The sequence below is a fragment of the Equus quagga genome, chromosome 9 (assembly GCF_021613505.1).
Source record: "Equus quagga isolate Etosha38 chromosome 9, UCLA_HA_Equagga_1.0, whole genome shotgun sequence".
NCBI classification, from domain to species: domain Eukaryota; kingdom Metazoa; phylum Chordata; class Mammalia; order Perissodactyla; family Equidae; genus Equus; species Equus quagga.
This window is the reverse complement of record NC_060275.1, coordinates 4436659-4459901: the sequence shown is the minus strand read 5'-3', so window position 1 is coordinate 4459901 and position 23243 is coordinate 4436659. Positions and strand designations below refer to the sequence as shown.

Sequence of the window (23243 nt, the reverse complement as noted above, 5' to 3'; positions counted from 1 at the left end):
TCGCAGAAGGCGTTCCTGGGAGGGTGACAGAGCGTTGGGCCAAGATGCATGCCCAGTGCATTAGGAGACGTGGGACAGACCGCAAACGTGCAGCCCTGTGGTGGGGCCTCAACTCACTCATCTGTTCTAGAATTGTCTTTCCAAGTAAGAATAGTGTAGATCAGACAGTAGCTCTCTGAAGGAGCCCTCAGGAGTTAAAAAGCAATAGATTGACTTATAGATCAGAGACAGTACTGGGCCTCCATGTGACAATAAGAATTCAGAGTCCCCTTTCATTTGTTCATGTGAAAATAAACACAGGGCCCTGTGTAATAAGGAGGCCGCCTTGTGTGGAGTTGAGCTGTTTACTAACCTTAACTGGAGTTTTAGTGAACAGAACTCTAACTTGTATGTAGAAGTAATAGTAATTAGTGCAGTCCTCAGGAAGCACACCAGAGTGATAGGAAAAACAAGTCTCAGGCTTGTATTCTGTTGAAACATAAGGATGTCCTTTGAAAGCCAAAAAGTCGGACTAAAATTGAATAGCTTAAATTTTCTTTCAGCTCCCACCTGCAAACTGCAACCGATGGTGCTTGAGTCCAGAAGGACAGTGGGGGCCCCGGTAGGCCACCTGTGGGAGTCGTGCACAGAGTCTGGGAGGGGCCTTGCTGCGAGTATGTCCTTGCCATGTGGAGCCTTACGAATGTCACATCCTGTTAAGCCCCTAGATTGACATAAAGAGTATTATTTAAAGTTACTAAAATTTGATGAAGCTTCTAAATTTAATCTACACTGTATTATGCACCAAAATTAAATTGCAGGGGAAAAAGATGTGGTTGCAATGTGTGCTTAGAAATTACTTGTCATAATTTTTTTTTTGACTCAGACAATTAGAGCATTTAAAAAATTTTCTGACATAGCCAAAATTTTTATTTCTGTTATGGATTTAGTAGCTCCGAAGATTGCTTTTTTTCCTTGATTTCAATGGACACTAATTGCATGGCTCTATTCTTTCTTAAAATGAAGATACACCAGAATTACAGAAATATTAAAATGTGTCCCCTGGGAGGAAACCTCATCTTATGTTGCCTCTCTCCCCGTCATCCTGCACAGGCTGGTCTAAGGCTGCCTTCTCCCGATTCAAATAAATGATGCCAACAGAAAACACAGGATCATGCTGCAGTTTGGACACATGGGATGATGGGAGAACAGGGAGAGTCCATTTCACGTGCACGCTGTTGGGGTGAAGCTGCCACACTAAGCCAGACTTAATGGCAAGGTTTCTTTGGAGGCTTAGCATGGAGGGAGAAGCAGAGAGGGGCGTCGAGGAGCAGGAAGGTTGCTCCTTGCTTCCAGAACACAAACAATGACAGGGCTTCTCTCCTGGGTCCTGCAGCACATAACAGGCAGTGGGCTCTGAGTGTGTGACTTAGGGGTGAGGAGGAGCACAGTTCTTCCTCTAACTGGAGGAATTGGCCTGCTCTTGTAAATGGTGGCCCTGTAACCGAGATGAAGCTGGGTGTGAGAAGTGTTTCAAATGGGCACTCACTTCGTAAGAGGGGAAGGGCTTCGTATGCATGTTCAGATCTGACGCAGGCTTGAGTACAAGAAAGATGGGGAACATTTTCCACGTGTGGAAATGCATAAAATTGGGCATTCTAAAACAGTAACAGCACAATCTCCTGCCCGACATCCTACCTTGTCTGATAGGCACAGGGCAGGCGGGACTGCCCCTTACGACTGTAACTTCTAAATGAATCTCAGGGACAAGGTTAGGACCCCCCTCCACTCCAGAGTCAGCTTCCTTAAGAAGCAGTGGCTATGAAGGGGTTTATTAGTGCCATAAATCGCCTCTCCTGTCAGTCAAACGCTAAGAAATGCACGACATGATACTGGCCATTTCGGTGCTGGCGTATAAATCACTGAAGATTAAATTATTAGATAATTTGGAAACTTAACAGTTTGCATTTTGCACTTCCAATTGTTTTGCTGACTTGCACTTTTCTTGGCTGTCCGGGGTTTTATTAACCATCTTTAGGACATCTCTCATCTCCTTCCTCTTCATTTTCCAGTGGGCAAATTTTCCCAGGAAGGAGAGTTGCAATACTGATGCCTGCAGTCGCTGCTCCAGAAAGATTGCTGTATTTTCATTGACATGCAGTGCATTACCATAATTGGCTTTTCTACATGATAGGAGAGAGGAAATAATAATGTCATTTTATTTACAGCCAGAGTGTCGCTTTATGAGACTTCTCCAAGTTTCTGCCATGCTGTGTAGGTCAAATGACATCTTTTGATCAGTCCTGTCCAAAGACATCAAAGCTGAGTGGCATGTAATGGAGACCTAGTGACAAACCAAATCTAGAAAAGAAATAAGACTGCCAGTTTCCCATTAAGCAGCCTGCTAAACAGCACAGCTTCCCCGTGTCGGCTACGAAACCACTCTGACCACCTAAATCAGGAGAATGAAAGGAGGCTGAATTGGACATTAGTACTGCAAATGACTGTAGTGATTGCCACGACCGCCCCCCACCCCCGCCCCCCAAAAAATCAGCAAGCAAACCATGCGAGTTAGAGTGAGACCGCTCCGGGCCCATTCATTTCTCTCCTGCCACTTGCTGGTTTTCTGATCTGGTTTATTTAGGTTTGACATCAGCCAAATGGTGTAGCAGGATATCTCTGACAGGTATTCTTACTGAGTTAACGGGAGGCACAGCTCGGGGAAGACGGATCTTCTGAGACAGGATTTCGGAGTGCTTGTTTTCCCCTTTTCCACCCTGTTCCCTCCCTTTCAGGTGCCCCTTGGTATGTTGTTCCTATTCACAGTCAGATCGTTAGTGTCTTCAGAACGGTTGAGGAAGTATGCCTGATTGACGAAGGTGAGGCTTAATGTTGACCGCCACGCAGTGGACGTATGGGTGTTTTTTTAAAAAAAGGACTTTTAAACAGGCATTTTAAAGGAGAGATTGATAACTACGGTATTTCTGCTCTAACTCAGTGAGGCTCACCTTCCCAGGTGATTGGGCCACGTGGAAATTTGTATCATGTGTACGAAGAATGCCACTCCCTCAATGTGTTGATCTGCATCCATTGACTTTGGGTTAAATTAGTGTGTACTCATCCCTTCATTCATGATTCCAGCCTGTTGTTATTGAACATCTGCTCGTCCCAGGCACCATGACAGCTGCCATGAGCCGAGGTCCACTCGGATGCTGTTGCTCGAGGAGGCCTGGCCCGTGGGAGGACAGGTCACTAGTCCCATGATTACCACCACTTGGGAGGAGGGTCCTGGACTGCTGGCCGGGTGGCAAGGCCAGAGCCTGTTTTGTGGTTGGGAGGCTGTGGGGTGGGCAGAGAGGTGACTGCACAGATGCAGCCTGGGTGGGCATGGTTGGAAACAGATTTTTTCTGATCCCCTTCTTTTTTTTTTTATTGTGGTAAAATTCACAAAGCATAAAATGTATAATTTTAACCATTTTTAAGTGTACAGTTCAGTGTTCAGTGGCATGAATCACATTCACATTATTGTGCAACCATCAGCACCATCCATCTCCAGAACTTTCCGTCTTCCCAAACTGAAACTCTGTCCCCATTAACAGCAACTTCCCGCTCTCTCCCCCAGCCCCTGCTCACACCCTTCTACTTCCTGTCTCTGTGATGAGCCTGGGTTAGCATGCCTGGAAGCAGGTTCCAGCAGGGCTTTGCCGCCATCCCCTACGTGGACATGCTGTCCTGTGGCACCTGTCACGGCTGATACATCTGACCGCAACTTTTGGGTGGAACTACCCATGACCACTTTTGCTGACCTTCTTGTAGATGAAGACCTGATTTTACAAACAGGGTATTCTAAAGACAGAATTCATCTTGAACCCACGCCACTCACGTCGCTGAGACGTGGCCCCTGTGTGGCAGTGCAGGTGCACGTCAGGAACCCGACTCTGAAACAGATTCGTCTGTTGTGCGGCCAGGGCAGCTCAGGGAGCCTCTGTGTCTCAGTTTCCTCATGTGGAGGTGGAGAGTAATCACAGGCTTTACCCTTATGGGCTTGGCGAGAGGCTAACACAGTTAAATGTGGAGTACTTAAGGTAGTGGCTGGCGGAACGTGAGGGCTGGATAAATATTACCTATTATTATTCGGTGACACTTTAATCCAAAGCCTCGTGCTGGTGGAGCAGATATTCCATGGGTATGAAATGTTTACCCAAGAACAAGTAAACGATTTCTTTCAAAATAATAGTATATTATAAGTATTCCCAGATAAATTTCTAGTGTGCTGAGAAAAGTCATTCTCTCTAGGTGGGTCATTATCCCAGAATATATTTTATTCCTATTTGGGATTGGACTTCAGTGCTGCCACGGAAAAAATGCTTCTGCTGATGCTAGTGGGCTCCTTCCCTTTCTGCAGAGAATGTATTCACCTGTGCGTCTTCCTTTCAGGCCACCGTTGCAGGTATCGGCTCTGCCGATTTCCACTTAGGAACCCACTCCCGTAGGGCAGTTAGGTGTTTTTTAGTACATGCTTTCTTTGTCCCTCTGAATATTTTCTTTCCCCTTTTTTTAATCTCATTAATTTAAAAACACCCAGCGTTTCTTTCCAAGCAGTTTCATGAACCAGTGGAGGCAGGCGGAGGAGAGAGACCCGGCGACTCTGGGAGACGTTGGGAGTCGAGGGTCTGAGTTTCCCTTTGCTGGTCTTAGTGAGGAAGGTTTTCCTGTGGGAGCGGTTGGAATAGGATTTGTTTCTTTTCTTACACTCCATGCACAAATCTTTGATTTTAAAACCTTTTCCTAGAAATGGTCGAACCTCGTATGTTCTCCAAGAATCCCACCTGCAGTCAGAGCTTCTGGAAGTGTGGTCTCAGGATCAGACTCAGGGCGCCACACGCGTCCTTGCAGGAGAACTCAAAAGAGGAATTGTTCTTAGACTAACTGGGAATTGTTGATTATGTGAAATTTCTAAAAAGGGAAGCAATGGCTTGTTTAAGGGCTCTGAGTACCCCCTAATTATGCGGAGCATCCTTCCAGCCTCTGCTTCAGATCTCAGGGAAAATTAATGGAAGAATGTCAGGGCTCAAACTGGCCCTGTGACTCCAGCCCCTCTTCCATATTTTGAGCCAGGAGACTGTACCTCCAGCTTCACTTGAGGATACAAAATGAAGAGTGAGATCCACTCACCTGCTGAATTCACTTCCCCGGGTGCCCCCAGGCATCCTGGGCCCGCAGCCTCCCTGAGCCCCAGCTCCCGAGTGCTCAATAATGCAGCAGGATTTTGCTCCACCAAAGTGTCACCTGTCTAGGTGAGTTGTGCCAGTGTCTATCTGAAGTGACAGCCATCTTTGAGTACCAGCATCTTTAACTGACTTCTCTTTCATCATTCGTGTTGGAAAGGTAACATTTTCGACAGGGTTGTTTCCTCCTCCCCCGTTCTTGTTTCTGGCTCCTCCCTCCGCCCGCTCCCTCGCCCCCTCCCCACTCTCTTAGTGCACCTGATCAAAACGTTACCACTGACAAAGGTTTCCTTCTCCAAATTAAATGAGTCCAACTAGCCTGGGAATTTTCATGAAGAAAGCAAGTGAAGTGCTGATGTGCAAAGTTAATGAATCTGGAAACAGAGAGAACATTATTGAGCCTGGATGATATGATGTAGCTGCGTTCCTCCTCCTCACGCTTCCTGTAAAGAATGTGTGGAAGTCAGTTATGTGGCGTGATTCTAACATCTGTCCTACCCCATAATGGTAATTTGTATAAGTAATGGAAACAGGTTAAATACTTCCATTCTAATGTTGCCAGCAGGGATGAAAATGAACATTTCAATGAAATCATCTCGACAGAGCGGGGCGGGGGCCTGGACTGATTCATCTCCACTCCCCTTGGTGATGGGAGCCCTAATGAGAAGGCTTGAATGTATAGTTTATCAGATGCAAGAGGAAGAGCAAGTAAATCTCTGAGATTAGAATCCTGCAGACCTGCTCCGCACGCGGGGTGCGGTGGCCTCCGTCGCAGACCTTTGCTAATAACACGCTCTTTTCATTCTGAGGGAGGGGCAGAGGGAGAGGGATGTGGAGGGCCAGGGTCTTTTCTCCTCTCGAATGGGCTGCCTGCAAGGGTTATCTTCAGCTGGTAAACCCAGGGGTGGTCTTATGATGTCGCTTAGCACCCTGTCCAGAAAACGGGGGGGGGAGGGAGGAGAGCTTGGCATTCTTCGCTTTCCTGTAATTATAAATCATCCACTTTCAGAATGGCCTTTTCTTTGCCTAAAAAGTCTCTTTACTTCCTTAGGGGCCCGTGTGAAGAAGAGCCATTTGATTTGAACCACTGGTGCTATTTAGCATGTTTTAAAGATTGGAGCTCAATTCCTTTTCACTGTACACCCTGTACATGTTACTCCACTTCCAGGGGAAATGCCAGGTCTTCTCGCAAGAGGAATGCTCAGTCATGCCAAGTGTCCTGTAACGTCGATGTAAATTCAAGTACGTTAACGTGCGTTATTCAACATTTTCAGCATATTTTCATGCTAAAATGCTGTATTCATGCATTTCATTTTCCATTACCACTACTTTTCTCCTGCCTAGTTATTACTTAAAATCCAAGTGAGTTAAGAATGAAAACATTTAATCGGCTAGCCTGTTATATCAAATGCCAACATCTTAAGGATTCTAGGTATCTAAATTTGGGGGCATGGCAAAAGCTGAGCATCTTTTATCGAAGGAATACTTCTTTCGCTTTTAGTCAGGATATTTGTCATCAAGTAGGAGCAGGTAGGATGTGTGCCTGACACGTCATGTGAAGGGGTATTTTAAGTAGCCAGTTGGTGGCTGTTGGGTTTTGAAGATAGAGTGAGAGGTGACTTTGAGAGAGCAAATCACGTTCAGGGCAGATCCTGTCTTCCATTGTTGCTTCAGCTCTTTCGGTGAGGCACCCACACTTATCTTCATCTATCGGAAGAACAATGATGTGAGGAGGCAGAGTTCTGGAGCCTTTGCCTCCTAGGGAGTGGAGAAGAGGACCGTTCAGGAAAACATCCTCCTGCTGTGCATAACTGGGGTGCAGAGGGAGGTACAGGGTCGGGGGGGTGTACGAAGCTAATTGCTCGGAGCCGGCGTGATGAAGACTTGAGGGGATTTGGAACTTTGCTACACGGAGCCATTAAAAAACAGATACAGCTGTCATTTCTTGCCATTCCTAAAATGACTGTTGAATAGAACAAATCTGGTTTTCTTTAAAGAAACAAAGATGTTTTTAAAAATGTTGGGCTGCGATTTGAGAAATAGAATTTTTATCTAATTTGTCGAAGATAAGATGTTTGTACCTCATTGTATAATTACAATTTGAGATGAAAATATTTTTTCAGACAATATGTGTGTATTTATGTTGCAAACCATCAGGGCACACACTGTTGGTGTCAGAGTAAAGTCTAACAGGGACCGTATATGCTGCCTTATGTCCACTTGCATTAGAATGCACAGAATTCCATGTTGCTCAAGATGACAGCACATCTTTAGGGACACATTGGCATCCAGAAGGCACATTTTATGACAAAAAATATTAACAAGATTTAATTACAAAAAAAAATCAAAGTCTAACCATAAGATCCAGTTGTCTCATTTCCATTTAGAAAATGATAGAGTCTATGTAGTTTTTATTTTGTGTTCACTCACATGCACACACATGCCTGCACTCACATGCATGCGTACATACATTCATGCATACATGCACTCACTCCCACGTGTGCACACACACACAAACCACGTATGCACTCAAACACACCCAGCCTCATACACACACGCACACACCCACACATTTGAACACACACCCACACGTGCGCGTGAAGGCCGGCAGTCTGTTCTCCTGCCTTGCAGGTGCTCGTGTGGGCTTGCTCAGATGGACTCCTCTCAGTCTGCATGGCTGCTAGACGTGTGCTTCCACTGAGGGCAGGATGCACTGTGTGTGCTCACAGTGTCACACCCCACACAGTATGCTAGGCTCCAGAAGGGCGGGGGGGGAGTGATGGCAAAGCTGTTTTGACACAAGAAGAAATAGCAGAAATGATGATTTCGAGTCTTTGTTTTATTTGATGGGGAGAAATGTCATTTATTTCTATAAGTAATTGTAAAAGGAGAATTTTATACTGCAGTTAGTTTCCAAGCTTACTCATTCATCAGATTTCTGTGGGGTGGGGGCGGGTGATGGCAGAGCAGAGCTGATGGCACCGAGGATGAGGGTTTTAGCAGAGAAAATGCAGCCACGTTGAGTTGACTTTATTTCTGTGATTCAGTGGCCTCTCTCATAAGAATCTTTTCGGCTAAAAAATTGTATTCATTCATCTTGTGAAGTATATTGTTCTCATGGTTTCATCACTAGAAATAAAAATTTCTAGAAATACTATAATATATTCCAGTACATTTGTATCTATGTGAACTAAAGATTTTTAGAAAATTGTAGCTTATAATGAAAACAAAAGATCATGACAAATAATTGCTCTATCGAAACTTGTGAGTTTTTATGGATCTCTCTCCCATTCCCTCTGTCTGCCTAGGTAAAATTTTTAGAAAAGCATCTGGGAAAGCAATTATGGGAATTCACTGATAATAGTAAAAATAAACCTAATTATTATGATAAGGGAATGCTATTTTCTGTCATGACAGTGTGATGGAACTTTGATTCGGGTTCCGTTGTTGTTATTAAGGGGATTTCAGAAAGGCGGGTGTTGTGAGACCCTGTAGTAAGTTTCCAAGCAAGGATAGAAATAATTCTGTGGGATGTTTTAGCTCGTGCTGGATCACACTGGTGTATAATCTATATCTGACTGTAGCATATTTAAAGATAAATATTCTTCTCACTTTGTGTTAACAGTTGGTCTCTCGTCCAGGCTTGCAGGTCTGTGTGTGTCCCCATGCTTGCTTACATACAAACGCCCGTGGCCCAAAGAGCTAGCGTTCCCATTTGTCTTCCTGAATCCTGTGCATTTATGAGAACAAGGTACTGGGTTTGAAAATGGTGACACATTCCTGAGACGTAAACCCTGAGTGGGGTTCCGAGACTATAAAAATCCCTTTCTCGTCTCACCTCTCACTTTCCTGTTCTAAGACCCGTGGTGAAGGCCTGCAGGAGCTCACTTTTTGACGGTAGACTTGGTGTTGAGGAATTGCAGTGTACATCAGGTGCCGTGGAGAAAGTTGCTGCACTGGAAGACGTTCTCTCTTGGTTCTTTGTGGTGGCTCACGGGTATGGAGCAGAGTCAGAGAATGAAGACGTACTTATTCTGAGTTATGTTTCTTTATATTTGTTTCCACCATTTGAAGAGATATTTCATGCACAAGTATCCTCTCTGGATGTCTAAATGTCATCCATTAGGGTGAATCTTACCCTTTTTCATAAACAGTCTTTTCTGGTTTCAGGTGGTAGATAATACTGAGTTGGAACCTGGTGTTTGGGGCCTAATTTGCTAATATAGGGTTTGTAAACCAGACCCCTCAGACATCCTAGCGTGGTATTTATCCCTCCAATGTAGGGGTAATAGCTGAAAACATGCGATTTCCCCCGAGCTTGGCATTGGGCATGCGTGTCTTTGGGGTGGCTAGCTTTTTAATTTGTGGAACCAGAGAACACTGTCATATAGATTAAACACAGCCCAGGGGTAGTGAAATAGCTACAAGTTGTCCTAGGTTCCTTCAAGAGTTATTTCCTTTCTGCTCTTCACCCTTCATTTTAACTTCTCTTTTAATTTTCCAAGATTCTTAGTACGTTTCTCCTCTTCTTTTACTTCCTGACATCACTGAAAATCAAAGAAAGTTTTCAGTCTTTTTAACCTAAGCTCTAATCTGTGCCATCCCACTTGTTCAGTTACAGTGTCTTAATATGCAGCTAACTCTAGACGTGAGGTTAATACCCAATATCCTCGTTGGACGGGGGGGAGGGGCCTCGAAACGAGCCCCCTTATTTATCACTTAACTTGAAATTGAATTCCTGGGAAGTGAGGAAAAGAAGAAGTTATATTTATTTTAAGGAAGTTACCTGTGGATTCCTAATTAAAGTTAGAATTGGGTAAAAACCATAGGCCATTTTATTTAGAGGCTCTGCAGTTCTTAAAAATGGCTTCAGTTGGGTTTTAAGAAATAATTCTGTTATAAATCAGATGGTTTAGCAAACCAGTGCATTAGCGATCGGTGCCAGGCAAGTAAAATTTACCAAAATGATAGAAAAATTTTTGCTCCTCTCACGTCCGAGCAGAAGTGACCTTTCACCTTTGCTTGGCAGAGTGTCAGCCTTCCTGCAAAACATCAGACCCTATGTTCGTAAATTAACATAAATCCTGCTTGTATTTTCATGTGGGAGGAAGTGAGCTCTGTACCTGTATCTGCTTCCTTTGCATTTTTTATCTCCCAGTATATTCTATCTTTCATCAAAACCACTGGCTCTCTGTAGCAGAGGTGAAGTTACCTTTACAAGGGATCAATTATAAATTTGGAAGAAAGTATGTTTTTCAAGATTCTACAACGAATGGAAGCTGCACGTCTCACTTAGGTGTGTGTGAGCCCCTCTGTGCATTGGTCCCGTGGAGTAAATGTATTTTGATATAACGGCCATCTGTTCCTGGATATCACATTTGCCGGCTTAACCCTAGTTTGATGTAGATAAACACGTAATCTGGGACGATGGTATAGTTTCACCAGGTGGCAATACAATAGCTAAGTTTGGTATTTACTGTAAGCCAGTCGCCAGGCAGGGATCAGAGACCTGTGTTGTATATTGGTCACTTTTAAATACCCATTTTCCTCATTCACAGCCAACTCTCAGTTATGCATGCTGATGAGGGAAAGAGAGCTTGAATAAACAAAGTTCCCCAGCCTGCTCCTCGTCACTTATTAACACCGCCTCTGCCATTGGGCCCTGGGAAGAGCTGCCAGCCAGGAACACAGCTTCGCTCCATGTGCATTCCCACCTCTCCCTTCCTTCCTCTGTTCCCTGGCAGAAGTTCTAGTGATCAGGGAAGCTGTGGAGGGGCGGATGGAGGGGCCTGGATAATGCAGAAGTTAAAGAACTAGTTCCTGAATGATCCATTGGTCCGAGTGTCACGTGCACCATCAGTACAATGATGGAGGCGGTAACAGGACAGTGCTCGCCAGGAGGAGCCTTGATTACTTGGTTCCTGTCTTCCCATTTACACTTGCGAGGCTTGAGGCTAATGAGGGGTGCCTTCTGACAGCTGTGGGAGGATGGCCCAGTGGGGCGCATCTTCTGGTTCATATTGAGAGTCTGTAGGGAGGGCGTGCATGATGGGGAGGAGGGGTGCGGCCGGAACAGAGCTGGGCGGGATAATGATGAAATGCTGCCATTTCCATGAATACTTCCTACAATTCCAAGGTATCAGTCACTGCCATGATTGCACTGTTGGGGAAACCGAGGCCCCAAGTGAGAGTATGGGGATCACACTGTCCACAGGTGACTGGGCTGGGCTCCCTCTCGGGTCGCCCATCAGTCTCTTTGGTTCCTCTGTCCTCATGTCATGATAATGATGGGGGTCTGTCCTACTATAGGGAACCACAACAATGGCCTCGTTAGCCTCAGTCCTGTAGAGCCAAGCAGATGGAATGTCAGCTTCAACCACCTACCCCAGCCTCCGGTTTCAGGCTCCTGAGGGCACCCCTTTCTTCTGATCACCCCTGCACACACCCAGGGTCATTCTGTGCACTTGTGGTGGGTGACAGATGTGGCCCTGGGGCATGTGTCTCAAAAAGTCATTTAGCCAATTCCTCCCTGATCAGATGTGGCAGAACCAAAGAACTCCTTCCCTGCCCAGTACTGATGCCAAGTGTCCAGTTGGTCTTCTTGTCTGCAGGCCCAAGGGTCCAGTCTAAGAATTTCCATCTTCACGGCCCGTGTCCTGCAAGACCCAACCTTCTCGTCTTGTCCAGGCCCAAACTCTTAATATGAAACCCAGTAGACTTTAGAGCCTCCTGAGGGCTCTGGCCCTGAGATACACATGTCCTCAGCCTGAGCCCCATTCTGGAAGGTGGGAGCTGTTGGGAGTATCCTGGGGGGCTCGGGCACTGCTTTTAAAGGATCAAGTCTAGAAGCGAGGCACGGCAGGTTGGAGTGCAACCCTGAACCTGGGGGAAGCTCAGGAAGAGCCCCACGGTCAGGTGGGAGGAGGTTGGGAGATAAGGGGTCGGTGCCGGGTGGCTGGTCTCTAGATCGCGATGCTCCCACAGTCCTCGTTATTATCACTTCTGGGGCCTTCAAACTAAGCCAGCCCTTGATGGTTCTTAGAATGGAGAGCAGAAGGGTAAGGTGAGGCTGGATGGTTGCTCACAGAATTAATCTGGAACATTCCATGGGCTCCCTCTCCCTCCTGCCCGCCTCCGTCTGTGGTGCAGTCGAATCCTTTGCACCATTAGGAGCTGTGGCCATCCCAAGGTCTGTGTCCCCATGTGGCCATGAGTGCTCCAGAGTCAGGTTGGCGCTGACCAGCGCTTTGGCTGGAGGATGGCTCGTCAGAGGGGGCGGGAGAATGGGGGATGTGCTTGTAGATTCTTGGGGTCAGTGGACCTGCTCTCTTCGAAACTGATCTTCCCAGGCCTTTCACCCGAGGAGGGAGTGGGAAAGCTCCTCTGGGATTGGAAGGCATCTGGCGGTCTGGGCACAGGACAGACGGCCCCCAGCTGCCCTCGAGGTCTGCGCTTCCTGGTGACCCTTGTAAGTTAGAGTTGAAAAGTTAACCCATTAAAAACATAGGTCCAATGAGCTAAAACAACATGGTGGAATCATAAAGTAGCCAAAGAATATCAACTTACCAGAATTAATAAACTGGAAGATCCTATGATAAAAGTGTAAATCCTGGTAGGTTACAAAAGGACAGGGACCACGTTGGCTGGAGGCTGAATGATGGAGCACGATGACCATGGAGCTGGTGGAGTGAGGGCCGCAGGAGAGCCCCTGCCACGCGTCTGTGGGATGGCAGCCCCCTCAAGGGAAGGCTGGCCAGAGCATGCTGGAGGGCGAGGAGAGAGCCGGAGGAAGATGGGAGGGGCCGACGCATGGGGCACTCTCCTACCCACTGGAGTCACCCCCCCTTACTTTTAAACATTCAAAAAAATATAAAAGTAACAATTAGCGAAGCCCTTCCCACATTCCCACTGCAGGCTTGGCCCTGCCCTTCCCAACTCCCAAACTCCTAGGGTCTGGCTCTCGGGCGCCAGGCCCTCCCTGAAGGTTTGCTTCCAAAAAACCACTGTTAACATTCTGTCTTACTCCAGAAACGGTGTGAAATGGCTAATCCATGTTTGTTGAACTGAAAACATTGAAGAAGATTTTGAAAATAGAGATATTTATCAAGAGCCACTTCACTCAACGCATGACCCATGCATTCATTATCTAGAAAAAGCCACTATTAACATTCTTTTGAAAGAACTTTTCCATTGTGCTCAGAGTACAGTTTCGTCTTCTGCTTTCTTTCATTTAATGACTTTGCGCATGTCGTTAAAGCATCCTTTTTAATGTTTGAATAATTTCGCATCATACGAATAAACCACAAATCACTTACCCCTCATTGTTGCAGATTTAGACTGCAGCAAGTTTTATGTGGAATAATACTGTGAAAGGCGTCTTTGTGCGTAGAGCTTTTTCTGTATTTCATGTCGTCTTCTGAGGCTAGACTTCCAAAAGCAAAATGATTGGGCCAAAGGGTGTCAACAGTGACAGTTTCTCTCCTTTTAATCTCCTTCGTTGAGTTTCTCTCACTTACACACCGTGACTGGCACGCAGTGGGTGTTCTCTATACTTGGTACAGACTTACTTTGGGTCATTAATTCATTCAGCATTTCCTGGATTGAGATGCTCAGGAGACAAAGGACAGAAATTTGGTCCTGACAGTGGCAAAGTGGCAAGACCGGGACTGGGAATCAGGCGGCCCAAATTCCAGTGCTGTGTCCATCGTTTGACTTCCGTCAACTTCTCCGACACTCAGTTTTCTCCTCTGCACCATTGGCATTTCAGCGATGCTGCCTTGAAGGGTGGTGAGGGTTGAAATGAGGAGATGAAGAGAAGTGCCCAGCCCCGTGGTGGACAGGTGGGCCTCAGCGGAGAGAGGTGAGTGAGAGCCCACAGTTTAGCTAACAGGACAGACAGGTGGAGATCTCTCAATTCTGCGTAGAATGGTGAATTCTGTGAGGGCATTAAAGGCATCATCACAGAGGTGACATCCGAACTTCCTCTTGAGGACAAGTCGGGCTCACCAGGTGGATCGGGGAGGGCAAAGGGCCGCCTGTGCCCAGGTGGACAGAGCAGTCGGGGTGCCCCGAGGGCTGGATGCGTAGCAGGGAGGGAGAGTCCGTGTGAGGACTGGCACCTCCCATGCAGAACGTGGAACTTAAAGATTGTAACTCAAGATTTGCTTCAAGCAGAACCTCCGGGCCAGCCCGAAGGAAGAGCACTGCAGGACAAGGAGAGGGAGGCGGCCCAGCTCCGACGTCTAGTGTAAGCCTTTGGGCCTGAGTTACTGAGACCTGGGCCATGGTGGGTAGAGGACTTGAGGATGGGGAGGCATTGAGGACACCGCCATTTTCCCTGCCTGGACGGCTTGTTTGGGGATAATTCAGGAACGACTGAGGACATTCCTAACTCAGGAGGAGGAAGTGTGCTGCTGTTGGGGAAGGAGGGAGTGCTGGAGGGGGCAGAGGAACTCATTTTGTTTGCAATTGGGAGTGTCTGTGGAACACCCCGTCATGATAGAGTCGTGTCATAATAACTGGAGCTCTGTCGACGTGCCAGACACGGGGCAGGCTCTGGACACGGAAGGCAACACCAGGCCCTGCCCTCATGGGGCCTCTCCTGATGGGGCGGAAGAGGCGTGGCCTCTCAGCAGGTTTGCAGGGGTGGACGTGAGTTCTGTGGTCATAGCATGCACGGAGGACTCATAGGAGGAGTTAAGATTGGCCAGAAAGAGGCTGAAGTGGGAACAGAAAGAGCGACATGAAGGAGTGGCCAGAGGAAGCCAGTGCTCCACCCCCGTAGACGATGGGGTCAACACGCGCCGTTCCCAGGAGTGTGACTGGGGTGGGAGGAACTCAAAGCTGCATCCCATCCCCACAGGGACGTTTAGAAGGTGGGCATGCTCAACCCAGCACAGAGAAAGCTGGCAGGATCCCAGCCTTTACCTTACTCCACACTGGGGCTCCCCTCCTTTCCCAAGTTGTCTCCTTGAGCCCCCTCAATCTCTGCCTGCTCCCCCTGCATCGTTCCTTGCTTGGAGATGAGCTGCAGGAGGGCAGGCACACTAGGGGTCCCTCCCTTCCACACCCCCAGCTCCAGAGAAACAGTGGACATGGGTTTCCAAGTGAGAGGATGGCTCTCTGAAACCAGTGTCCTCTTAGGAAGTCTTTGTCGTGGAAGAGGCTGGGGTTTGCTCCGGGTGGTTCTGTCTGACACCAGTAGTATTTGTTGCACTGGGGCTTTGGAGTGTCAACGAGATGCATTTTAGCTTAACCTGGGGACTTCCTGAGTGTAGACTGGACTATGTCAGAAGGAGGATGGGCCCAGGATGGAGCATGATCTGATGACACTCCACTCTAGTGGGACGTGGACGGTGCAGGCAGATACCAACTAAATCACGTCTGTGCCATTTCAGGCCCTGAGATGCTGCCTCTGAGGGGGGGACTGGTGGGTGCTAAACACACCCTAGAGGCATGACAAGAAGTTTCCCACTTCTGTGTTTCCAGAGCTGAGATGAAAGGGATTTATTTATTTAGCACACACTGCCAGGTGCCTACTGTGAGGTAGACTGTGGGAGGCCTTGTTTTGGTCCAGGGAGGAAGACGGACCAGCTAACAGGCAACTGCAACATGGGGCAGTTGCACGCAGGTAGTGGACCCATGGTAACGGGCCTCCCTAGCTGAGCCACACTGGTCCAGATAAAACAGTTCCTTTAAGTTAGTTTGAATTAATTGCTAGGGCATGAATCTTCCTTTCATAAAAATGGATCGACTAAGTCTATTAGGCAGCTTCCTCCAGTTGAGCCGAGTACATGGAACTGCCTCAGGGCGCACTGTGGAGCATGCCTTGGGACAGCTCTCTGTCAGTCCAAGACTCCATGGGACCTGTTGCCTCCATCTTCAAATGAGCCCTGCCCTGCCTAGGATGCCCTGTGGGCTTAAATGTCACCATCAGAATCCACAGAGGTAGACCTTGTTTAGGTGGGCCCAGGCCAGGCAGGCTTCGAGGTGACGAGGGTGACAGGTGCTTCTGAAGGGGGCCCTTGGGCTGAGGATCTAAGCTGTGAGCCCTCGGAACGCTGGACCCTCCTAAATAAACCTTTAATAATTATGGAAAAAATGAAAACGTGATTACTTGGCCATCATTTTTTAATTTTATGAGCTTTACATTTTACAGGAGGGCCATAGGGTTATGCAGAGCATTATTCAGACACCGACACCTGTAGTTAAACCTGAGGGCTCACACTATTGATTAGTTTTCATGCAAGCAGCACAGTATCAACAGAACTGTAATTCTGGCTTTGTCACTGGACTGCTGTTCTGCATTCAGCTGTGGAACAGACGTGAACACGCGTGCTCAGATTGCTTGATGCCATCAGCCCGAGGTGGGAATGGGCCTGTATGCAGAAAAGCACAGTGTGTGTGGGAATTCTGAAGGGTCCAGTTGAAGGAGCCTCTCCAAACAATTGATTCTGTTGTCATTCACCGTGTGTGCAAGTGTGAGTGTGCACGTGTGTTCATGGTGCCTGTGTGTGCAAACGCTCAGGAGTGCTTGCCTCCATCCCAGTCTGAACACTTCTGTGTGCAGGTGCTGATCCCCTCCTGTCGCTTCCTCCTGGCCTCGGCATCCGCCTTTTGGCAGCAAGATGTTCTCTGTCTCTCCCATCAACCATTCCTGAAAACGTGTGTGCTCTTTGCCACATTCCCTTAGGAGCTAGCTCTGATAATGTGATAATGAGTGATCATATTTAATGAGACACCCCTCTCAGGTCGTATCAGTGCATTTTAATAGGGGCTTTCTGGAAAATATCTTAACCCCACATTTCCCAAGTAGTTGATGGAACGCTAGTTCAGCTAATCGTTCCCTCAAAAAAATAATAAAAAATAAATAAAAGTACATTGGTCAAATAAGTTAAGAGGTGGTGCCTGCAATTTTCTCCCCTTGGGAGTTAACAAGGCAGGTCACATATTAGAGGATCTCAAATGTCTTGCAGGAAAACAATCAGGTGCCCTGTAATGATCTATGTGCCCTCCCACCCTCACTCCTGTGACAACTGTCAATATCCTGTAGCTTCCTCTGGGAGATGCTGCCTTCACCCCAAGACTTTACTCCTCTGTGCAGTTGTAGCCTGAAGTAGGCCATCGTAGCATATACTATTGGCCTTGATAAGTTTAAAAAACATTTTTATTATGGTAAAATATTCATAACTTAAAATTACCCCTTTAACCATTTTTAAGCGGACAGTTCAGGAGCATTAAGGACATTCATATTGTCGTGCAACCATCAACATTATCCATCTCCAGAGCTTTTTCATCTTCTCAAACTGAAAGTGTGCCACCATTAAACACTAACTCTCCTTTCCCCCTCCGTCATCCCCTGGGAACCACCATTCTGCTCTCTGTCTCTATGAATCTGACTGCTTACAGGTAGCTCATAGAAGTAGAATCATACAACATGTGTCCTTTTATGTCTGGCTTCTTTCACTCAGCATAGTGCCCTCCAGGGTCATCCATGTTGTAGCATGTGTCAGAATTTCCTTCCTTTGTAAGGCTGAATAATCTCCCATTGTATATACACATGTTTTGTTCACCCCCTCATCCGTCAATGGACGTTTGCATGTTTCCACCTTTTGGCCCTTATGAGTAATGCTGCCTTGTACAACTGGAGCCCTTTGACACTTGTCTGGTATCCCCATGCAGGTGACTTCTGCTCCATCCAGGCCAGGCAGGGGGCTGGTGGTTCTCGGTTTTGTTCTTTTTTTAGTGAAGACCAGATTATTTTTATTGCTTGCCTTTGAGGAATGTTTTTATTTATGGAAACCATATTACTGACTGTGGGATCTCTTGCCCTAAGAGTGGACAACCAGCTTCCACGTGATGGGAAGGCATGCGGGACTCACACGTCACTAAGGAAAGGAAGGGCCTGCAGAGGAGCTGGCTGGGCTCCCTTCCGCTCCTGCTGTGGGACCAAACGGGCATCTGTAAGAAGGGGGCGGATGCTGGCCCTTCTGCTGAGGCTCCTTCGTTGACTAGTACGCACTTAGGTGGGGTGCGGTGTCCTGGCTGACACCTGATTTCTGCCGTCGAGTTGCAGAGCGGGAACTTGTATAAAGTGAAGGTAGCCTCGTAACCTGGGAGCTTGGCTGAGAAACATCTTTTTAAAGATCATCTAACTGCTGGGGAGGCCGCGTCCTTGAAGGTGATTTATTTCTCCTCACTGTGTTTCATTTTTCTCTTCTAGCTTATGTTCCTGAGGAAGAACTGAAGGCAGCAGAAATAGATGAAGAAAATGTGGAGGAGGATGGGCTGTCCCTGGGCATTCAGGAGGGCGACTATGTGTGCAATGAAGAGACAGAGATCAAAGAGGCCCAGAGCTACCAGAACTCCCCCGTCAGCACTGCGACGAACCAGGACGCCGGCTATGGGTCGCCTTTCAGCGAAAACAGCGACCAGCTAGCCCATTTCAAAAGCTCTTCCTCCAGAGAAGAGAAAGAGGATCCGCAGGGTCCAGACAGCATCTCCTACCCCCAGGACAGCTTGGCACAAATCAAGGCTGTGTATGCAAACTTATTCTCGGAGTCCTGCTGGTCCAGCTTAGCTCTGGATTTAAAGAAGTCCAGTTCCACCACCAGCAACAACGATGTCGGCCAGAAGGAGGGCTCCACTCCCGCCCCTACGCCCCCCACCAGTACCACGGGGACCACGGGGACCACCGCGAGCACACCCAGCTCCAGCTCTGGCTCCAGCTCAGGCTCCAGCACCAGCACCAGCACCAGCAGCAGTGGCGGCTCGGGCTATGACTGGCATCAGGCGGCCCTGGCCAAGACGCTGCAGCAGACGTCCTCCTATGGGCTGCTCCCCGAGCCCAGCCTTTTCAGCACCGTGCAGCTGTACCGGCAGAACAACAAACTCTATGGCTCTGTGTTCACCGGCGCCAGCAAGTTCCGGTGCAAAGACTGCAGCGCTGCCTACGACACGCTGGTGGAGCTGACGGTGCACATGAACGAGACGGGGCACTACCGTGATGACAACAGGGACAAGGATTCTGAGAAGACCAAGCGGTGGTCCAAGCCCAGGAAGCGCTCCCTGATGGAGATGGAAGGGAAGGAGGACGCCCAGAAAGTGCTCAAGTGCATGTACTGCGGCCACTCTTTTGAGTCCTTGCAAGACCTGAGCGTCCACATGATCAAGACAAAGCATTACCAGAAAGTGCCTCTGAAGGAGCCAGTACCAGCCATCACCAAACTGGTCCCTTCTACCAAAAAGCGAGCGCTCCAGGACCTGGTATCCCCTTGTTCTCCCGAGCCAGCAGGAATCGCTGCGGACGCTGCACTCAGTGAGTCCGCCAAGGATCAGAAGACTGCCAACCCCTACGTGACGCCCAACAACCGCTATGGCTACCAGAACGGTGCCAGCTACACCTGGCAGTTCGAGGCCCGCAAAGCGCAGATCCTCAAGTGCATGGAGTGCGGCAGCTCCCACGACACCTTGCAGCAGCTCACCGCCCACATGATGGTCACCGGCCACTTCTTGAAAGTGACCACCTCTGCCTCCAAGAAAGGGAAGCAGCTGGTGCTGGACCCTGTAGTGGAAGAGAAGATCCAGTCCATACCTTTGCCCCCAACCACGCACACCCGGCTCCCCGCCTCCCACATCAAAAAGCAGCCTGACTCTCCTGTGGGCTCCACGACCTCGGAAGAGAAGAAGGAGCCAGAGAAGGAGAAGGCACCGGCCGCCAGTGACGCGGAGAAGAAGATCAAGGAGGAGAGCGAGGACGGCTCCGAGAAGTTTGAGCCCACCACCCTCTATCAGTACCTCCGTGAGGAGGACCTGGACGACAGCCCCAAGGGCGGGGTGGACATTCTGAAGTCCCTAGAAAACACGGTCTCCACCGCCATCAGCAAAGCCCAGAACGGCGCGCCCTCGTGGGGCGGCTACCCCAGCATCCACGCGGCCTACCAGCTGCCTGGCACCGTGAAGCCGCTGCCGGCAGTGCAGAGCGTGCAGATACAGCCGTCCTACGCCAGCAGCGTGAAGTCGCTGTCCTCAGAGCACAGTGCCCTCCTGCACTCCCCTGGGAGCCTCACGCCACCGCCCCACAAGAGCAACGTGTCGGCCATGGAGGAGCTGGTGGAGAAGGTCACTGGCAAGGTCAGTGTGAAGAAGGAGGAGAGGCCTGCAGAGAAGGAGAGGGGCTCCCCAGCCAAGGCCGTGTCCCCCGTGGCCAAAGAGAATAAAGATTTCCCTAGAACGGAGGAAGTCAGCGGCAAACCGCAGCAGAGGAAGGGCCCCGACGCGGAGGTGGGCAAGGCCAAGAGAGAGGGCGCGGTGGACGCCCACACCCCAAATGGCACCGAGCCTCTCAAAGCCAAAGTCACCAATGGCTGCAGTACCCTGGGGATCATCACGGACCACTCCCCGGAGCCCTCCTTCATCAGCCCGCTGAGCGCGCTGCAGTCCATCATGAACACCCACCTTGGCAAGGTGTCCAAGCCCGTGAGCCCCTCGCTCGACCCACTGGCCATGCTGTACAAAATCAGCAACAGCATGCTAGACAATCCCGTCTACCCCGCCACCCCCGGCAAGCAGGCCGATGCCATCGACCGCTACTACTACGAGAACAGCGACCAGCCCATCGACCTGACCAAGTCCAAAAGCAAGCCCCTGGTGTCCAGCGCACCTGACTCCGTCTCGTCGCCTCTCCGGGAGAGCGCCCTGATGGACATATCTGACATGGTGAAAAACCTCACGGGCCGGCTGACCCCCAAGTCCTCCACGCCCTCCACGGTGTCGGAGAAGTCGGACGCCGACGGCAGCAGCTTCGAGGAGGCGCTGGACGAGCTGTCGCCCGTTCACAAGAGGAAGGGACGACAGTCCAACTGGAACCCCCAGCACCTGCTCATCCTGCAGGCCCAGTTCGCCTCGAGCCTGCGGGAGACCTCGGAAGGTAAGTACATCATGTCGGACCTGGGCCCTCAGGAGCGGGTGCACATCTCCAAGTTTACCGGGCTCTCCATGACCACCATCAGCCACTGGCTGGCCAACGTGAAGTACCAGCTGAGGAGGACAGGGGGGACGAAGTTCCTCAAGAACCTGGACACAGGGCATCCTGTTTTCTTTTGCAACGATTGTGCCTCTCAGTTCAGAACTGCTTCTACGTACATAAATCATCTAGAGACACATTTAGGCTTCAGCTTGAAGGATCTCTCCAAGCTGCCACTAAATCAGATTCAAGAACAGCAGAATGTCTCGAAGGTCCTGGCTAACAAAGCTCTGGGCCCCGTGGGGGCCGCCGAGGATGACTTGGGCTCCACATTCCAATGTAAGCTCTGCAACCGGACTTTTGCGAGCAAGCACGCGGTCAAACTGCACCTTAGTAAGACCCACGGCAAGTCCCCGGAGGACCACCTGATCTATGTGACAGAGTTGGAAAAACAGTAGCGTCCAGGTATGCAAGGGACCCCGGCACATTGCACTAACGTCCTTGTACTGCACTAGGCCTGGCCTGAGCCTCCGAAATCAGCCTTTCCTTTGTTGCCGAACTGCCTGTCTGGACCTTGGTTTTTCTTACACATATTTTGTAGTTATATTTATATGCTCTGTGTCCGATTGTGCATGTTATTTTTCTTTTTCCGTGAGTCAAAGTCTGACCTTTATTTTCAACATCTGTTCTTGATGTTAAGCTATCTTTTGTAGGAAATAGTGGGGCACACTACTCAGAGACATTTATTTAGCAGGAAAGAAAGACACAAATAACAATGACAAAAAGACATCCTAAAATTACAAAGTGGCCATGACAATAAAGGTCACAGAACCTAGTAGTGTTGAATTTAACCCTTTGAGGACTGTAATTGCATTTCTGTGCCTTTCACTCAAAAAAAAAAAAAAGAAAAAAAGGCTTAAAGGCATTTCATTCAGATCAAAAGCTGTGTCAGACACAAAACTTATTTAATAATTAAAAAATGAGCTTTTATATGCAGAACTGGTTTGTGAAGGAAACATGCATGCAGCTGTTGGAAGATAGAAAGTTGTCTAGGACTCGTGGGGTTAGAAAGCCACAACTTTACACGTTTAAAACAAAAAGCAAAACAAAAAGAACTAACAACAGCAAACACCCCATTTGCCACTATGCCCAAACCCTCTGGATGCTGAAAAATGCCATTTTTGGCAAAAAAAAAACAGTATGCAAGCTATTATTTAAAAATGTGTAAAAATGCTATTTCCTTTTTCCTGTAAAATACTGCGGTTTATAGTTATTTACAAATGTAAGCTTTGGTACAAGCTGACCTTTCTATAGCGTGCTGCATTGGTAAATGAAAAAAATCGGGCACACGTCGGAGTCCTTTCCTTGTAAATTGCCAGCATCAGCTTAAAAACTCCTACATGTTACATATCGTACCATTTTAATCTATTCAACTTTCTTTGTACCTTCTGGCTGTATGCTTTCTCTTTTAACTTTTTATATTGTCATTTTATATTAAATTTCTGTGTATATAATGTAAAACCACAATTTTTGAATAAAATTTAGTTCCTGCAGCTTGATTTAAATAGAGAAATTTTACTGGCACCTGCATCTTTCCAGATGCATGTATATCAGACAAAAATAAATAAATGAAACGAAGCAAGCAATGCACTATTAATTATACATTTTGATGTTCTATCATTAATATTGTACAGTACATTTTGGTTCACACAATTAAATCCACTGTTTTCTCAAATGTAAAATAAAGCCACATGCAGTCCTTGATTTACGTAGATTGTCACGTCGTCATTATTTTGCCTTTGAGATGTTATTTCAGCAACAAGAGGCATTGCTGATGCGATCTACCAACGGAAATTCCATTCAGAGTCATCGTCTTATGATTTGTGTGCTGACACGCTTCACTCAAATGATAAGTATTGCATTTTTTAAAATGGTAATTAAAATTTTTAACTCCACCGGGTGCCGCGGATTTCTGAGTGTAGACGTTGAGTGATGGCTGTTTTGTACATAGAGGGACTGAGGTGCTTCCTTTGGAGAATCCTCATGGATTATTTTAAAATGTTTACAGTTAT

General features: G+C 48.0%; 1 protein-coding gene across 2 annotated transcripts in view; it reads left to right on the top strand.

The window, feature by feature from the left end:
• Positions 1-22939, top strand: part of TSHZ1 (teashirt zinc finger homeobox 1) — a 77203-nt gene extending 54264 nt beyond the window's left edge. Inside the window, exons 1-3 of one of the 2 annotated variants that reach the window (XM_046671710.1) lie at positions 5222-5276; positions 6376-6449; positions 18430-22939. In XM_046671710.1, coding sequence (XP_046527666.1) covers positions 5236-5276; positions 6376-6449; positions 18430-21629 — 3315 coding nt within the window. In that variant the 5' untranslated portion in view covers positions 5222-5235 and the 3' untranslated portion in view covers positions 21630-22939. Of the gene's footprint in view, positions 1-5221; positions 5277-6375; positions 6450-18429 lie in introns of those variants that run through there. The other variant, XR_006890121.1, reaches the window with a different exon arrangement.
• The last annotated feature ends 304 nt before the right edge of the window (positions 22940-23243 follow it).